General features: G+C 37.2%; 1 protein-coding gene across 3 annotated transcripts in view; it reads right to left on the bottom strand.

Moving 5' to 3' along the window:
• TTK (TTK protein kinase) overlaps positions 1–20484 on the bottom strand; it is a 75515-nt gene that overhangs the window by 13852 nt on the left and 41179 nt on the right. For 2 of the 3 annotated variants that reach the window (XM_057489372.1, XM_057489373.1), the window contains exons 12-14: positions 14696–14832; positions 12948–13074; positions 10239–10331 (exon numbers count right to left, since the gene is read on the bottom strand). In XM_057489372.1, coding sequence (XP_057345355.1) covers positions 10239–10331; positions 12948–13074; positions 14696–14832 — 357 coding nt within the window. The remainder of the gene's footprint in view (positions 1–10238; positions 10332–12947; positions 13075–14695; positions 14833–20484) is intronic. The other variant, XM_057489374.1, reaches the window with a different exon arrangement.

Genomic DNA, 20484 nt, shown 5'->3' with positions numbered 1-20484 from the left:
ACCCCTATGTTTATCGCAGCACTATTTACAATAGCCAAGAATTGGAAGCAACCTAAATGTCCATCGGTAGATGAATGGATAAAGAAGATGTGGTACATATACACAATGGAATACTACTCAGCCATAAGAAGAGGGCAAATCCTACCATTTGCAGCAACATGGATGGAGCTGGAGGGTATTATGCTCAGTGAAATAAGCTAAGTGGAGAAAGAGAAATACCAAATGATTTCACTCATCTGTGGAGTATAAGAACAAAGGAACAACTGAAGGAACAAAACAGCAGCAGAATCAAGGAATCCAAGAATGGACTAACAGGTACCAAAGGGAAAGGGACTGGGGAGGATGGTTGGGCAGGGAAGGATAAGGGGGGGGAGGAAGAAAGGGGGTATTAAGATCAGCATGCATGGGGGTGGGAGAAAGGGGAGGGCAGTACAACACAGAGAAGGCAAGTAGTGATTCTACAACATTTAGCTATGCTGATGGACAGTGACTGTAAAGGGGTTTATAGCGGGAACTTGGTATAGGGGAGAGCCTAGTAAACATAATATTCTTCATGTAAGTGTAGATTAAAGATAACCAAAAAAAAAAAAGAAAGAAAAGGGGGATTACTCCATGATAGGATAAAAGTAACTGTAAATCAACGATTAATGCATGCTTTAAATATCCTTAACTTTGATCACTTAAAGGGTGTCAGATGATCGGCTATGGAGATACACTTTTCTGATAATATTCTTTTCTCTTAAAAAAAAAAAAAAGCAGTTCCTGTGTGGTTACCTCCAATGAGTTCTACACAATGGTATAAAGGGCAGATCAAAGTGTGGGCAAACGGTCTGTTTGTATTTATACAGAGGATCAAAGTCTAATTTGACTACCCAGAAAATGAACTAAGATACAATATGAAGAAGAACTTCCAACATCAGCACTCTCTGGAAGAGTCATAGCAGAAGATGATCATCAAAAAACCTCAACAAAGATCCAGGCGATGCTGCAGTTGTAGCTGCATTCATCCCACCGGTTCCTGGACTTGCCATTGGAATGAAGAAGGAGATATCTAAGCTGGCCTGTGCATACAGTAAAACAACAAATTTGACTGGATCTATACTGTCGGAACTCAACCAAGAATTAGGAGAAGTGCAAGTTGCAGTGCTCCAAAATCTTGCGACTATAGACCATCTACTGTTAAAAGAACATATGGGATGTGAACAATTCCCAGGAATGGGCTGTTTAATTTGTCTGATTTCTCTCAGACTGTTCAAGTACAGTTGGACAATATCCATCATATCATAGACAAATTTTCACAAATGCCTAGGATGCCTAACTGGTTTTCTTGGCCTCACTGGAGATGGCTGGTAATTATAGATCTGCTTTGGCTATGTAACTGTATTCCTGTTATGTTAGTGTGTTTGTGCAATTTAATTAGTAGTTTAAAACCTATACATGCTTAAATTACTCTACAAGAAGATATGTCAAAGAAATAATCAATCTCCCCATGTTTTCTTCCGTCTGCTACCTCTATAGCTTTTCTTCTTCCTTCCTAATTATAACCCTTAAATAGAATTCATGCCTCATATCGAATTTACCGAGTATCATAATTCCTCCAAGTGCTAAAGATTCCTCAAGACAAATGCTGGGCATAGAAGCCACAGGGCATAAATCTGCATAGAAGTAAAAAGCTAACCTTTTCAAACAATATGGCTTCTCTCTCACTTACCAACTTTACATCTCCCTGTATGGCCCTGGAAGATGACTGGTTAGCCAGAGACAGGTAAGATTCCTCAAGGGAGGAACAACCTAAGACAGGCACAGTCGCAGGGGGGCCATCAGGTGAGAAATTGGGGATCAACAGAGGTGAGGCTTAGAACCTCTCCCCCCCTGTTTTGAGAGAAATCTTCTGCATCCGTGGATGTTTTGTTGTCCTTGTCTAGCTTGGATTAACACATAGTCTACAGGCATACACCTGATCATCTACATTTGCTCTCTTACAACACTAAAATAAGTTTTCTACCTTTATCTTACATCTACCTACCACTTCAGCATTTTATTAAAAAAAAAATAATAATAATAATAATAAAGGGAGAAATGTGGGATTCACATATAAATCAAGTATAAAAATCAAACGAATAGTCATATTTGACCTGATTATGGTTGATAATGCGTGATCAAAACCGGAAGTTTCTGTGATGACTGCCCTTGCACTGTTCACCATGGAAGAATTTGTTCATTATACTTTAGAAGATTGGAGACTGTTGAGAATTAGGCTTGGGGTTGATTAATGATTGTGCATTGAGTCCCCTGTACAGAATTTTATTGTTGTTAACAACCATTTGATCAATAAATGTAAGATATGCCCTCTCAAAAAAAAAAAATCAAATGAGTATTCATATTTGAACTGACTGTTTATAGTTCAAATGGATGAGCAAAACCGAAAGTTTCTGTGATGACTGCCCTTGTACTGTTCACCATGTTACTTATTCACTATGTAAGAATTTGTTCTCCATGTAAGAACTTGTTCGTTATGCTTCAGAAGATTGGAGACTGATGAAAATTAGGCTTGGGGTGGATTAATGATTGTGCATTGAGCATTGACTCCCCTATACAGAATTTTATTGTTGTTAACAACCATTTGATCAATAAATATGACAGATGCCCTCACAAAAAAAAAAAAAAAAAAGTACACACTTCCAATTATAAAATAAATAAGTAACCGGGATGTAATGTATAGCATAAGGAATATAGTCAAAATATTGTAACAATTTGGTATGGTGATAGCTGGTACCTAGAATTATCATGTATATAAATGTTGAATCACTGTGTTGTACACCTGAAACTAATGTAATACTGTGTGTCAATTATCCTTCAATAAAAAATAAAAAAATTAATTAATTAATTTAAAAAAATGTGGAGGATGACTAAGGGCTGTAATAAATGTCAATTCATTTCACAGATGGTATTTTTCATTGTACCTGGAATTCACAATTTCATTCGTGTGGTAAAGAATATTCAAAGATACATACTAATTGTAGGCTACCAGTATAGTCAGTTGTGAAAAATATATTAGGTTCCATTTTCTAAGTTAAGCTGACAGGAAAAAGATGTTCCTGTAAGCATGTTGTCATTATCTCTGAGGTGCAGGTCAAAGAGCTCTGGATGGAGTGATACTCAACTTCCGTGCAATATTGACAGGGCAAATAAAACAGTTTAAAAAGTAGAAAATACTCCTAATGTATCTAACTTTTAGCAAACGTGCAACAGGAATGGGGTTTCTAAAAGGCAAGGATTCAAATACAAAATGCCAGTGTATGCAAGAAAACATATGTTAATTTATCCCTTTTGACACATTCAAGTAAAACACTATTTAAGCCAGTTGAATTTGACAGCTCAGAAGATACTTGGAAGGAATAAGAAAAGCGCCAAAGTGTGTATGAACTGCATGCACTGCAGCTGCAGGATTAAGGACATCCTATCAGGCTATCAGTACAGCTCAGCCACTTCAAAATATTTAAATACAAAACAAACTACTACTGGTTTTACTTGCACACATAGCAAAAGGGGGAAAGAAGCAGGCATAAAACAGTGATAGGGAAAGAGACAGGAGATAAGGAAAGAGATCGAAGGAATTTTTAAATGGCATAAATTCATTTTATATAAAGTAAACTGTCTTACAAATGTCAGAGAACTGAGAATTTCTACTACTGTTTTAATGTAATTAAAATATTATTAGTACCTACCACAGAGGGTTGCAAGAATGACTGAGATGATGTGCTTGGAGTGTAGCAAATGTTAGCTAACATCATTGAAGACAATTAGGACAGATTAAAGTGGACATTTTAAAACATATTAAAGTTGTAGACATATCAGGAAAAAGATTTGCTGGATATTAAAACTATATAAGATCTCAAATATTTGAGCAAACGAAAACTTTCAAATCAACTTTTTGCATGTATGTACTTTTACTAATACTGTTCGTGTTTGGGCAAACTTACAGTAAAAGATGAGCTGCTGGACTGGAGAGCCCATATTTCAGTTTCACAGAGATACTATCAGAGTTATAATTTTTCAGTTTCATGGAAAGTTAATGAAAGAAATAGAAAGGCCAGTATTCTGACCATCCCTATTAACCCCATGATCTTTCTAACTGTTCTTAATACAGTATGTTGGTCACTGTCTAAACTCGAGAATTGACAGAGTATAAACAATTAGTTTCATAAAGTTTGCTACCTCTTTCCCTGAGGCATATTGATTTTATGCACTCCATCATAATAAATTAAACAATAATTAAATCTAATTAAGAAAGTATGGAAGTTACCCTTGAATCTTTGGTAACCACGAATCTAAAGCCTGCAATGGCAATAAGTACATACCTATCGATAATCACCCTAAATGTAAATGGTCTGAAGGCACCAATCAAAAGACACAGAGTTACAGAATGGATAAAAAACAAGACCCATCTACATGCTGCCTACAAGAAATTCACTTAAAACCCAAAGACATACACAGACTAAAATTGAAGGATGGAAAAAAATATTTCATACAACTAATACAGAGAAAAAAGCAGGAGTTGTAGTACTTGAATCAGACAGAAGAGACTTCAAAACAAAGAAAGTCACAACAGACAAAGAAGGACATTACATAATGATAAAGGGGTCAGTCCAACAAGAGGATATAAACATTATAAATATCTATGCAGAAATAAAGGGGGAAGTAGATTGCAATGCATTCACTCTAGACTTCAACACATCACTCACTCCAAAGGACAGACCAACCAGACAGAAAATAAGTAAGGACACAGAGGCATTGAACAACACATTACAACAGATGGACCTAATGGACATCTACAGAACTCTCCACCCAAAAGCAGCAGATACACATTCTTCTCAAGTGCACATGGAACATTTTCAAAAATAGATCATATACTAGGCCACAGAAAGAGCCTCAGTAATTTCAAAAAGATTGAAATTGTACCAACCAGCTTTTCAGACAACAAAGGTATGAAACTAGAAATAAATTATGCAAAGAAAACAAAAATGCCCACAAGCACATGGAGTCTTAACAACATCCTCTTAAATAATCAATGGATCAATGACCAAATAAAAACAGAGATCAAGCAATATATGGAGACAAATGAAAAGAATAACTCAACACTGCAAAATCTGTGGGATGCAGTGAAGGCCGTGCTAACAGGGAAGTATATTGCAATACAGGCTTACCTCAGGAAAGAAGAACAATCCCATATGAAGAGTCTAAACTCACAATTAATGAAACTAGAAAAAGAACAAATGAGGCCCAAAGACAATAGATGGAGGGACATAATAACATAATAAAGATCAGAGCAGATATAAATAAAATTGAGAGGAATAAAACACCAAAAAGAATCAATGAAACCAGGAGCTGGTTGTTCAAGAAAATAAACAAAACAGATAAACACCTGGCCCGATGTATGAATAAAAAAAAGAGAGTCTACACACATAAAAAGAATCAGAAATGAAAAAGGAAAAATCACTACAGACACCACGAAAATACAAAGAATTATTAGAGAATAGTGTGAAAATTTATATGCTAACAAATTGGATAACCTAGAAGAAATGGACAATTTTCTAGAAAAATACAACCTTTCAAGGCTGACCCATGAAGAAACAGAAAATCTGAAGAGACCAATTATCAGCAACAAAATTGCATTGGTAATTAAAAAGCTTCCCAAGAACAAAACCCCTGGATTACATGGCTTCACTGCTGAATTTTATCAAAAATTTAGAGAAGACCTAATACTCATCCTCATTAAAGTATTAAAAAAAGTAGAACAGGAGGGAGTATTTCCAAACTCATTCTATGAGGCCAGCATCACTCTAATACCAAAACCAGGCAAAGACACCACACACACAAAAAATTACTGACCAATATCCCTGATGAACATAGATGCAAAAATACTCAACAAATATTAGCAAACCGAATTCAAAAATACATCAAAAAGATCATCCATCATGATCAAGTAGTATTTATTCCAGGAATACAAGGATGATACAATATTCGAAATCCATCAACAAAAAGTAGGACAAAAACCACATGATCATCTCCAGAGATGCTGAAAAAGCATTTGACATAATTCAATACCCATTCATGATAAAAACTCTCAACAAAATGGGTATAGAGGGCAAGTACCTCAACATAATAAAGGCCATATATGACAAACCCACAGCCAACATCATACTTAACAGTGAAAAGCTGAAAGCTTTTCCTGTAAGATTGGGAACAGGACAAGGATGCCCACTCTCCCCACTTTTATTCAACATAGTACTGGAGGTCCTGGCCACAGCAATCAGACAACACAAATAAAAGGCATCCAAACTGGCAAGGAAGAAGTTAAACTGTCACTGCTTGCAGATGAGATGATATTGTACATAAAAAACCCTAAAGAAACCACCCCCAAACTACTAGAACTAATAACTGAATTTGGCAAAGCTGCAGGATACAAAATTAATACACAGAAATCTATTGCATTCCTATACACTAATGATGAACTAGCAGAAAGAGAAACCAGGAAAACAATTCCATTCACAATTGCATCAAAAAGAAGAAAATATCTAGGAGTAAACCTAATCAAGGAGGTAAAAGACGTAAACCCTGAGAACTACAAGACACTCATGAGAGAAATTAAAGAAAATACCAATAAATGGAAATAACAGCCTGTGCTCATGGATAGGAAGAATTAGTATTGTCAAAATGGTCATCCCGCCTAAGGAAATCTACAGATTCAATGCAATCCCTATCAAAATACCAACATCATTTTTCAACAAACTAGAACAAATAGTTCTAAAATTCCTATGGAACCACAAAAGACCCCAAATAGCCAAAGCAATCCTGAGAAGAAAGAATAAAGCTGGGGGGATTATGCTCCCTGACTTCAAGCTCTACTACAAAGCCACAGTAACCAAGACAATTTGGTACTGGCACAAGAAAAGACCCATACACCAATGGAACAGACTAGAGAGCCCAAATATAAGCCCAAGCATATATGGCCAATTAATATATGATAAAGGAGCCATGGACATACAGTGGGGAAATGACAGCCTCTTCAACAACTGGTGTTGGCAAAACTGGACAGCTATATGCAAGAGAATGAAACTGGCTTACTGTCTAACTCTATTCACAAAGTCAAAATGTTTCAAAGACCTGAATGAAAGTCATGAAACCATAAAACTCTTAGAAGTAAACAGGCAAAAATCTCTGAATATAAACATGAGCAACTTTTTCCTGAACATATCTCCTTGGGCAAGGGAAACAAAAGCAAAAAATGAACAAACGGGACTACATCAAACTAAAAGGCTTCTCTACAGCAAAGGACACCATCAGTAGAACAAAAAGGCATCCTACAGCATGGGAGAATACATTCGTAAATGACATATCTGACAAGGGGTTAACATCCAAAATATTTAAAGATCTCACATGTTCTCAACACCCAAAAAGCAAATAACCTGATTGAAAAATGGGCAGAGGGTCTGAACAGACACTTCTCCAAAGAAGAAATTCAGATGGCCAACAGGCACATGAAAAGATGCTCTACATCGCTAATCATCAGGGTAATGCAAATTAAAACCACAACGAGATATCACCTCAGCCAGTTAGGATGGCCAACATCCAAAAGACTAGGAACAACAAATGCTGGCTAGGATGTGGAGAAAGGGGAACCCTCCTACACTGCTGGTGGGAATGTAAGCTAGTTCAATCATTATGGAAAGCAGTATGGAGGTTTCTCAAAAAACTAAAAATAGAAATACCATTTGACCCAGGAATTCCACTCCTTGAAATTTTCCCAAAGAAAACAAGATCCCTGATTCAAAAAGACATATGCACATATGCACCCCTATGTTTACTGCAGCACTATTTACAATAGCCAAGATATTGAAGCAACCTAAGTGTCCATCAATAGATGAATGGATAAAGAAGAGGTGGTACATATACACAATGGAATATTATTCAGCCATAAGAAGAAAACAAACCCTACCATTCGCAACAACATGGATAGAGCCAGAGGGTATTATGCTCAGTGAAATAAGCCAGGCGGAGAAAGACAAGTATCAAATGATTTCACTCATCTGTGGAGTATAAGAACAAAGCAAAAACTGAAGGAACAAAACAGCAGCAGAATCACAGAACCCAAGAATGGACTAACAGTTACCAAAGGGAAACAGACTGGGGAGGGTGAGTTGGAAAGGAGGGATAACGGGATTATGGGGTATTATGATTAGCACACATAATATGGGGGGGCACGGGGAAGGAACTATAGCACAGAGAGGATAAGTAGTGACTTTATAGCATCTTACTACGCTGATGGACAGTGACTGTAATGGGGTATGCATTGGGGACTTTCTAATAGGGGGAATGTAGTAAGCACAATGTTGCTCATGTGAAACCTGAGCCTAAGATTGTATATTAATGATACCTTAATGAAAAAAAAAAAAGAAGAGGTGGTACATATACATGATGAAATACTATTCAGCTACAAGAAGAAACCAAATCCTACCATTTGCAACAACACAGATGGAGCTGGAGGGTATTATGCTTAGTGTAATAAGCCAGGCAGAGAAAGACAAGTACCAAATGATTTCACTCATTTGTGGAGTGTAACAGCAAAGTAAAACTGAAGGAGCAAAACAGCAGCAGAATCACAGACTCCAAGAAGGGACTAGAGGTTACTAAAACAGAGGGGTGGGGGAGGATGGGTGAGGAGGGAGAGAGAAGGTGTTTAAGGGTCATTATGATCAGCACACATAATGTAGGGGGAGCATGGGGAAGGCAGCATAGTACAAAGACAAGTAGTGACTCTATAGCATCTTACTATGCTGATGGACAGTGACTGCAATGGGGTGTGTGTGGAGGGGACTTGATAATATGTGTGAATGTAGTAACTACAATATTGCTCATGTGAAACCTTCATAAGATTGTACATCAATGATACTGAAAGAAACTATGGGCCTGTCATCGCTTTATTACTTGACCATTTACTTAAGTAAACTTTTATCTTCATTATCTTCCGTGGAAAAATATTTAGAACACTTTTAAGATTATTCTACATCCTTTGAAAACATGTAAGTAAATAAATATCTTACCTTGACACTATTAAAAAAATAGCTAAATAACCTGTGAGTAATAAATATTAACCAAGAAATTTTTATTAAAGTAACTAAATCAGCTAATTCTAATATATTGATAAAAATCAACTGCATTGTCCCTTTATTCCCATGTCTGAAATTTGAGGCAAGGGAAGTAACAAAGGAAATGTATACAGAAAAGATACTATTATTATTGAACAATCGCTATACATGGTAATGTATATAACTTATTTGTAATAAGTTAACAAGATAGTACTAAGCAAGTCTAGTTATTGTAGCTGGCTTAGAAAAATACAGTAAAACTTAAAACAAACTTAATAGACTTTGTTTCATATATCATCCATAACAACTGTAATAACAAAACAGCTGAGGAGGAACAGTTTATACATTCAACAAATACTTCAGTCTCTGTTGTGTTTTAGGCACTATTCTAGATAATGGGGCAAACATCCCTGTCCTGATGGAACTCACATTCAAGTGCCAGGGACTCAGACAACAAACCAATCAAATAAACTACAGAGCACTGAGGTGTTGAGCTGCAGAGTGAAATACAGCAGGAGAGGGCAGCTGGAAGAGAGTCAACGAGAGGCACTGAATGGTAAGCTTAGGTAACTCCTAAGGCACCTTCTCTTCAGAGAATCAGAACCATATCAATTCAGAACTCAGATAAATTTAGGAAATGATCTAGTCCAATTCCAGAAATTCATTTTGTTACTAAACTTTAACTATGAAATGAAAAACTCAAAACAAAACAAAATCCATTAGTCCAAAACCTTGCTCAATTATTCTAGGCATATTAGTCATTTACACCATGGTCTAACTTTTAGAAAGATTCTTCTGTGATAACACATAGCTGTCATTTCCCATTCCCAAGTCAATGTTAATGCTATTTAGAGAAGAAATTTGAAAACAAAGTACACTGGATGGAAGAGGAGGGGATTATAATTAAGACAAAGGTCTAAAGAGATGTCATCTGTAGGAGAGAGGGATTGGAGCAGTGGACGAGAAGGATTTTTTGGGTCAAGGGCAACACAGGTCCCTAGAAGTTACAAAAAAAAAAGACCCAAAAGGTAAAAAGACAGACAAGAAAGTACAAAATATTTTTGTTTCTTAAATATTTAAGATACTTACCTTACTTGAACCGCCGCTTCCTATCTGCTTCAATATGGAATAAATTCTCCCTTTAACTGAAATGCATTCATTTGTTGATGAGGATGCTGAAATCTAAGTAGTTAAAATATATAGATTCAAAGGTTCAAAGAATATGCCTGAGAAACTAGCTTACACTTAGTTCAGTGAAATGCTTCTAATTTTAAAATTATCTTAAATCTTAAGTAATTAAGTATTGGTCACAATATTCCAAAGAGAGAATTTACATACTTCATTCAAAGAAAGAAACTTAATAAATTAATACATAGACAAACTTCCAAGGTCTCCCCCTCCAACTTGGCTTTAGTTAACCTAAATACATAGTCAAAGATTTAAGAAGGAAAGAACCACTTAATGTCCAACATGAAAATTTATATACTATCATTTTTCACCTATTCTCTTCCTCTTATAAAAACCTTCTTACATACATACATACACATATAAACATACAATTATATCTATATATTTTCTTCTCATTTAGCATCATCACATTATAATGGAAGCAGTATGCTAAGGTGGGAAGCGCTCCAGTTAATCAGACAAATGCAGATTTCAGCAGAGCCCCCTTTTTGCTGGGTGATCTCCAACAACTTACTTAATTTAAACTTCGTACCTTCCTCAGCAAACTTCCAACTGAAGTACTATATACAACATGCCCCTTCTCCCTTCCCTTATGCTAGAACACTATATGGACCTATGCTTTGAACAGAGTACAGTGAAAGGAATTATTCTGAACTGACAAGGAAGCTGGAGCCACGAAGAACACCGGATTAGTTAACTAACTAAATTGAAACAGGGTCTGAATTAACCTCATTTTAACCAAGTCTTGCTTTATATCCGAAGTGGTGGACGCTCCCACACAATCTCCTTTCTACTATGGAAATACAGTTATATGTATATAATAGTATAGTCTTTTGGCAGCTTTTTGTTCCATTAATTTTGAAGTATTTATTAACCTGTAAGGTGGAAAACACTGTTGAGACATGACATGTTTTCTGTGAGAAAGTATTAGGCTTTGAAATATGTGCCTCTTATTTTTCATTAAGTCACAATTGCATCAAGGCCCTTCACTACCCGCTACCTGCCTCTTCCTTTTGGAGCTTCCTCTCATACTCGCACTGAAAATTTCTAAGAGGGAAAAAAGCAGTTAAATGTCATTTCCTCCTAACTGCTGACAGTTTTTAGAATAAAGTAATTCTGACTTATTTCTAATTCAATAACAATGTGAAGTTCAGTTTCCTACACAGGACATTCCACATCCCCCTTAGTCCAATCTCCACACTGCAGCCAAAGTAACTTGTTCAAAATGCAAATAAGGTCATTTTACTTCTGGTCCCAACCTATTCCGCAGCTTCCTTTCCCTCTTGGGGTGAAACTCAAAGGGCCCGGCAGAACTCTAAGGATCACCCAGTACCCTGCCTGAGCTCCAGCTACACTGTGGCCTGTTCGAGCAGGTCCTAGCCCCTCATTTGGTCATGTCTGACTTGACTTTTAGATTTTAACTGGAACAGGGTGTGACATAAGAAATAGCTTAATAAATATGTTTTGAATCATGTATGGGCAAACCTGCTCATCTTTCTCCTGTTTTTAATTTATAATACTGTTTCAACCCTCAAAACACCTTTACTACAGAAACATAATATATTCTATGGTCAGTTAATTTTTTGTTTCATTATTTTTTTAAATTATAGTAAAACGGACATAACATTAAATTTACCATTTTAGCCATTTTTAAAATAATTACAATTCAGTGGCATTAAGTACATTTACACTGCTGTACAATCATTACCATCATCCATCTCCAGAAATTTTCATCATCTCTTATTGAAACTCTATATCCATTAAAGAAACTCCCTATTCTTTCCTTCTTCTAGCCCCTGGTGATGACTGTTCTACTTTGTCAGATAATTTTATTTCTTGATTTGTATAATTAATAACATGGTTTATTTGTGTTTTTTTGCTGTTCTATTTACTAAGTTTTGTTTTACTTCCCAGGCTGTTTTGTAAGTTACATATATATTAACTAAATTAATCTTCACGATCATCCTACAAGATGATCTTTATTATCCTTATTTTATAGATGATGAAATGGGCACAGAGAATTTAAGTAATTTGCAAAAGGTAAGTAGTAAGGACAATATTCATGGCTAGGCAGTCTCCCTTCAAAACCCATACTTTCTACCAGTGTTAAGCTGCCTCTCAGATAGTTATTAAAAACTAATTTTTGTACTGATGTCAGGAGAGTGTATAATTTTTCTCCAAATGACAATGTAATCACCTCATCAGCAAAAAATGTTCTCTTATTTAACAATACCTATTTTAAAATATATTCTAGTAGCATCTCATATTGTTATTCTGATAATCTTGAACCTTTACTTATATATTAATCAGCCAATGATTGGCTTAAATAGATAAATGGAAAAAAAAACCTAGATTACAAGAGAAATTTTGTCTAGCTATTAAACTGGATTCACTGACCTAGTTAATGGAAAAAACTTCATTAGCTTCTTGAATAACTAACCTCTTAAAAGTCATAAGTCACCCTTATGAGGATATTAGAAAAGAGCTTTGCCTAATGGGACCACGAATGGACAAGTTCTTAAAACCTTTCCTAACAACTAGATGCTGTAAAAATAAAGTCCTTGAAATTGACACCTTAACAGATACCATTATAAACAAAGCTTATCAAACCTGTAAATTGTGTAGTGGAGTAGGAGGTATTTGCTGCTGTTGAGGTTGGAAATATGCAAGCCGGCCATAAGGTGTTGACAACTGACAAGCAGGTGGAAAGTCATTCTTTACAACTGGAGTTCTAAAACTAAAAAGATATTTTTTAAATTTAAGACACTAAAAATCTTAAAAACAAGATTCTGACTCAGTTTTCCTGTGATTTTAAAAGGTAGGTATAAACTTAAAAGTGTTACAAGCAACAGAATCCAAGTCAGTTCTCATAATAGAGCTGAATTATTTATTCTAGCTACACCACCACCAGAAATTTCATTTTGCAATAATTCTTTCTGAAGTAATTTTTGTTCCCTAGACAAGAAATCCTTGTTAGTAAATAAGATGGTGTTTAAAATATGGAATTGGGATTATTTTATCAGAATTTAGCTAAGGCAAAGATCAGCCCTATGGTTAATCACAGAATTTATGAGTGCTTTTTAACAATGATGTTTTATAAGAGCCTGCTAGCAATATCTGAAAGCCAATTAATTACATGAAGAGTTTGGCTTTTTTTTTAAAAGGTATCATTGTATACACTCTTACGAAGGTTTCACATGAAAAACATTGTGGTTACTACATTCACCCATATTATCAAGTACCCCCCATGCCCCACTGCAGTCACTTGTCCATCAGTGTAGTAAGATGCCACAGTCACTACTTGTCTGCTCTGTGCTACACTGTCTTCCCCGTGACCCCCAACACCATGTGTACTAATCATAATACCCCTTAATCCCCTTCTCCCTTCCTCCCTACCTTCTCCCACCCCTCCCCTTTGATAACCACTAGTCCCTTCCTGGAGTCTGTGAGTCTGCTGCTGTTTTGATCCTTCGGTTTTGCTTCGCATTTGTGCTTTGCTGTCTCACTACTGTATCCTCAACACCTAGTAGAGAACTTGGCACAAAGAGTTCCACAAATATGTTGACAAAAAATAATCTAATCTCACAAAAAATAACTAATCCACTAATCTAGTTAGCAATCATTCTTTAAAATATTCTCTAGTAAAATGAATATACAGTAAAATTGTATTAAGTAGGTAAGAGACTAGGGTATAAAACCTCAAAGTCCAATTCTCATTAAGACTTAAATTATCACAGACTTAAATTATCCTCTAACATATTAAAAATAGATAAAATATAGCCATTACTTGGATGACATGATATGCCACATTCCTTTACTTCCTTTCTTTGAAGTGTCATTAATTTGTTTTTGCAATATCCCTGTGTTTCCTGTTAATCAGCAGTGGCCATGCAATTTCTTCATCCATTCCTCATTCCTGTCCACTCAGGTCTTATACCTTTGAACACTCCTAGAATTATGTGATCCATACAACCAATCTCTTTCAGAAAAGATCACATACCAATTAATATCTCCTTTGCTATAAAATGTATCCACCCTTTATCCACTCTAAGAATGCTAACCTTTAAAATATCTCCCTCAATTACAGAGAGGCATCCATGTGGCAATGCATGACACTCAAGAAGCTTCACACACACAGGCTATAGGCACAGATCACAGTAGGACAGAGACTTTCACAACAATTCCTAAAATTTTCTTCTAGCCACCTTCTCTTCCTCTTTTTACAGATGATAAAACTGATGCTAGGAAAAACAGTATGATTTTGCAAAGTCTTGAGAGATTCAACTCCAGGTCTGTTTGGCACTGAAACCGACATGTTAATGTCTACTGTATCACACTAAAAAACCAAACGCAGTTACCAGCTCATGTAATCATCCAAGGCACTGCTGCTGGGTGTCTTACAAATAGATTTTGGGTCAATCCATTTAGGTGTCGATATTGGTGGTGACTGCTTTGAAACTGAAAGGGCAGGTTGCTCAAAAGTGGTTTCTTTCTGCTAAACCAATATAAAAAAATCACAATTTAGATTTCCTAAATTATTTACCTGTTCAATAGTTTTACAAACATTATAACTTCAAAAAGAAAATATGAAATATAAATGCATGCTAAAATAAGTAGATAAGTGCATTCCAAATTTTTAGTAAATTTTTTGTAGAACTCTTTTACTCTCAATTCTGAAGCCTATTTATTATATTCTGCTCAAAGGGATTACAAGGGAAGGCATAGAGTATTATTTAACAAATCAAGGTCTGATATCTGCTCCCATCAGGGCTATTGTAACTTTTATCATCTAAATAATTACTCTGTGCTTCTGAAAATTAGTCTTCCTTCACCCAATAAAACCACATTCTCCACTTATGTTTCAGGGAAAATTATCAAATACTAATCATTTAGCAAATTTGAAAGTGCAAATAACTCAGTGTTCTTCACCCTCTTAAGAGACATGGAGTCTGTAGAATTTATCTCATACAAATCCTAAAGCAGTAACCAGTGAAAATTCTCTACAGCAAGAATCAGTAAATTACAGCCTGAAGGCTGAATCTGGCCTGCTGCCTGTTTTTGTAAACAAGTTTTATTGGAACACAGCTATGCTCATTTGTTTACATATTGTCTGTGGCTGCTTTCATGCTTTAATGGCAGAGTTAGGCAGCTGCAACAGTGACCACCTGGCCTGTAATGCTTACTAACCATTTACAGAAAAAGTATGTCAACCACTGTTCTACTACGTTTCAATCAAATAGAGAATCACATTTCGCTTGAATTCTATTAGTAACTGAGCACTCACTAATGTCTTAGGAGGTTCACTTCAATTTGCGGACAGCTTTATTCACAGATATTTATACTAAAATAGTTTCTCTATTATAATTTCATCCCATTGGTCCACATTATGCTGTCAAAACCCACAATGGATAAATCTACCTACTTCCTATATTTAGTGCTTTTTCTGGATAAATTTTCCATTTCATTTAAGATTTCCTCATATATACATACATATACATAAATACACACACATACACACACACACATTGGAATGGGAGACTAAGGTGAAATTAAGGAAATGATCCTAAGGAAGGAAAAAGTCACGAATTTAGGATTATCAAAGTCAATAAAAAACGATGATTATAGAAGTCAATAAAAAATAATGACCACTGCTGGGCTGAGGTAGACAGAAGTGATCCAGAGCCTAACATCTTCAAGGAATGATGGGAGTCACTAAGATACTGAGATGAAAACAGTAAGGAACAGGATGGTACATCCAGAAGTCAGACTCTCAAAAGGGCAGAGCTATTATAAGTGAAGAAAGGTCAAGAAGCAGCAACACTGAGTGTGTAGCATAGAGTGAGTGAGAGGCGGTGGGAAGGCTGCTGAAGTGGCAGTGACCTCAGGATATTGTCCAGTTCCTTTACCATATTTTCCAAAGAATATTATTCAGTGGTTTTTAATATATTCACAACAGTCCACAATCATTACCACTATTTAACTACAAAACATTTTCATCATCCTAACAAAAACCTCCATATCCTCAGCAGTCACTCCCCACCCCTTCCAGTAACTAGCAACCACTGAGCTACTGTCTCTATGGACTTGCCTATTCTGGACATTGTTTATTACTGGGAGCACACAGTATACAGCCATTCGTGTTGGGTTATTTCCACTTTTTGACAATTATGAACAATGTTTGTGTGAACATTCATGTACAAGCTTTTGTGTGGATGTGTATTTTCAATTTTCTTGAGCACATACCTAGGAGTGGAGTTCTTTACAGTTCATATGGAGCTCTATGTTTAACCTGAGGAATTGCAATCCCATTTTCCAAACGACAGCACCATTTAACATTCTCACCAGCAATGTATGAGGGTTCCAATTTATCCACATCCTCACCATTAGTTATTATTTCCTCCTTTTAATTATGGCCATCTTACTGGGTGTGAAGTGTTATTGTGGCTTTGGTTTGCATTTCCCTAATGACAAACAAATGGTTTTGAGTCCATCCTATTGGTTTACAAGTTTCAAAAAGAATAAAAGAAGAGATGTTGTTTAATATGATCCATGATTCAACTTGTCAGAATTCTCATCTAAGCGTCTGAGAGTTAAAACTATTTAAACAGTCACAACAACACACTATTTGCTTTTTTCACTTTCACTCTTTCATGAATATATGTTGGAGTTTTCTAAAGCTATAAAATATACAATAGTGAAATAGATTGAATGCAAAAGCAGATATAAGAAACCTAGTCTTTTGTTAAATCAACCATTAAAGAAATTGCAAAAATTACAAAATGCCCCTCTTTTCACTGTATTTTATTTTGAAAAATACTTATTTTTCAGGGGGCTATACAACTCAGTATAATAAAGGCCATATATGTCCAGCCCACAGCTAACATCATATTCAGTGAAAACCTGAAATATTTTCCTCTAAGATACAAAGTAAGAAAGGATGCCCCAGTCCTAGCCAAAACAATTGGGCGAGAAAAAGAAATGAATGGACCTATACCCTGAAAACTATAAGACACTCTTAAGAGAAATTAAAGAGAATACTAATATATGGAAATTCATCCCATGATCTTGGATAGGAAGAATTAATATTGTTAAAATGGCCATCCTGTCTAAAGCAATCTACAGATTCAATGCAATCCCTATCAAAATAGCAATGTATTCTTCAACAAACTGGAACAAATAGTTCAAAAATTCATATGGAACCACAAAAGACCCCAAATAGCCAAAGCAATCCTGAGAAGGAAGAATAAAGCAGGGGATATCTCACCTCCCAACTTCAAGCTCTACTACAAAGCCACAGTATTCAAGACAATTTGGTACTGGCACAAGAACAGACCCATAGACCAGTGGAACAGAACAGAGAGTCCAATATTAACCCAAACATATATGGTCAATTAATATACGATAAAGGAGCCATGGACATACAATGGGGAGATGACAGCCTCTTCAGCAGCTGGTGTTGGCAAAAGTGGACTGCTACATGTAAGAGAATGAAACTGGATCACTGTCTAACCCCATACACAAAAGTAACTTTGAAATGGATCAAAGACCTGAATGTAAGTCATGAAACCATAAAACTCTTAGAAGAAAATAAAGGGAAAACTCTCTTGAATATAAACATGAGGAACTTCTTCATGAACTTATCTCCCTGGGCAAGGGAAACAGAAGCAAAAATGAACAAGTGGGACTATATCAAACTAAAAACTTCTGTACAGCAAAGGATACCATCAATAGAACAAAAAGGTATCCTACAGTATGGGAGAATATATTCATAAATGACAGATCCGATAAGGGGTTGACATCCAAAATATACAAAGAGCTCACACACCTCAACAAAAAGGAAATAATCCAATTAAAAAATGGGCAGAGGATCTGAACAGACACTTCTCCAGAGAAGAAATTCAGATAGCAACAGGCACATGAACAGATGCCCCACATCGCTAATCATCAGAGAAATGCAAATTAAAACCACAATGAGATATCACCTCACACCAGTTAGGAGTGCCAACATCCAAAAGACTAGGAACAACAAATGCTGGCTAAGATGTGGAGAGAGGGGAACCCTCCTACACTGCAGGTGGGAATGTAAATTAGTTCAACCATTGTGGAAAGCAGTATGGAGGTTCCTCAAAAAACTCAAAATAGAAATACCATTTGACCGAGGAATTCCACTCCTAGGAATTTACCCTAAGAATACAGAAGCCCAGTTTGAAAGAGACATGCACCCCTATGTTTATCGCACCACTATTCACAATAGCCAAGCTAAGTGTCCAGCAGTAGATGAATGGATAAAGAAGATATGGTACATATGCACAATTGAATATTATTCAGCCATAAGAAGAAAACAAATCCTACCATTTGCAACAACATGCATGGAGCTAGAGGGTATTATGCTCAGTGAAATAAGCCAGGCAGAGATAGACAAGTATCAAATGATTTCACTCATCTGTGGAGTATAAGAACAAAAAGAAAACTGAAGGAGCAAAACAGCAGCAGACTCACAGAACCCAAAAATGGACTAACAGTTACCAAAGGGAAAGGGACTGGGGAGGATGGGTGGGAAGGGTGTGATAAGGGGGAAAAAGAGGCATTATGATTAGCACACATAATGTGGGGTGGGGGTGGCAAGGGGAAGGCAGTATAGCACAGAGAAGACAAGTAGTGATTCTACAGCATATTACTATGCTGATGGACAGTGACTGTAATGGGGTATGTAGTGGGGACTTGGTGAAGGGGGGAATATAGTAACCACAATGTTGTTCATGTAAGTGTATATTAATGATACCAAAAAACATTTTTAAAAAATAGATAAATAAATAAGAAAAAGAAAAAGAAATGAATGGCATTCAAATTGGAAAGGAAAAAGTAAAACTGTCACTATTTGTAGATGGGATCATTTACATATATCAAACCCTGAAGATCCCACCAACTCTGTAAAATAGTTGGCAAAGTAGGAGGCCCGGTGGAAACCTCCTCCCCCACACAGCAAGGAAGCAAGGAGAGCAAATACAACTCACCCTGAAAATGACCTGAAGCCTACAGAGCAGATCACCTCCACCTTGTGAGGAAGAGAGGCCCACACAGAGAAGGGTAATGTGGCAGAGCCGTGATCAATAGGGACTCCAGCCCTTACCCCATCCCAGCCCACAGGTGGGAAGAAGATTAACTGAGCGGGAAAGGAACAGGTGCTCCAGAACTCTGCAAACCTGGCCCTGTAGATCTGCTCTGGGAACACGAGTCCACACTGCACTGGGTTTCTGGTGATTAGTGGGGCACCATTAATCACCAGAGAGTTGGAAAATTGGTAGGTTGAGACTCCAACCACTTGTGGAGGACAGGCATGATCTATCAGTCCCCTGAGACCAAAAACAGAGATAGTCATATGAAGGATTTGCCAGCAGTGGGTGGGGTGCCAGAGGGGCGAGGGTTGGATGGAGCTCTCTCTGCAGGAGAAACAGCAGGTAGATGACACTTCCCCAGTCCTCCCTTAGCCAAAAAGATCAGGCAACTGCAGAAGCCCCAAATACTCCATTCCCCTTGCTGCAGGTTCAGCCCTGAGGCACTTCCCTGCATACCTACCCACTCACCCTTTTGGCTCCAAAGTGACAGACTTTGCAGCCTGGCAGACAGAGGGAGACTTTGCTGTCTGGCAGGTAGCAGGAGGCTTTCCCAGCTCTCTTGACCCTATCTCAGCCCAACTAGGGAAATGCCTGCAGAAGCCAGCTCCCAAACACTCCTTCCAACTCACAGGGGCCTGGTGTGCTCATCTATGTCCCACAGATAGCTTGCCCATGAGCCCCATGACTCACAGCACAAAGCCACGGGCCTGCCCCAGAGCCATGAAACCTCCCCGCCCACCGCACTGGCCCAGTAACACATCCATCACTGCAAGGAAGAAAGAGTTGGGCCTGCTGCCTACAGTGATCCCAGAAGCACTGCTGCTCTGCTCAAAAAGGACACTGCAATATTCACAATGTTCACATAGGGCTGCCTGAGACAAACTGCTGCCACTGTGGACGGAGATAGACCACTGCCAGCAGACAGACAGAAAGGAGGCCCCACCCAGAGCCCACCCACAGCAACCGTGGCTCCACCAAAAAGGAGAAGCAGGCACTGGAGAGGAAAGTCTTGAGCTTCTGGGCACCACAGG

This window comes from Manis pentadactyla, chromosome 12 (genome assembly GCF_030020395.1).
Source record: "Manis pentadactyla isolate mManPen7 chromosome 12, mManPen7.hap1, whole genome shotgun sequence".
NCBI lineage: Eukaryota > Metazoa > Chordata > Mammalia > Pholidota > Manidae > Manis > Manis pentadactyla.
This window is presented reverse-complemented; position numbering and strand designations above follow the sequence as displayed.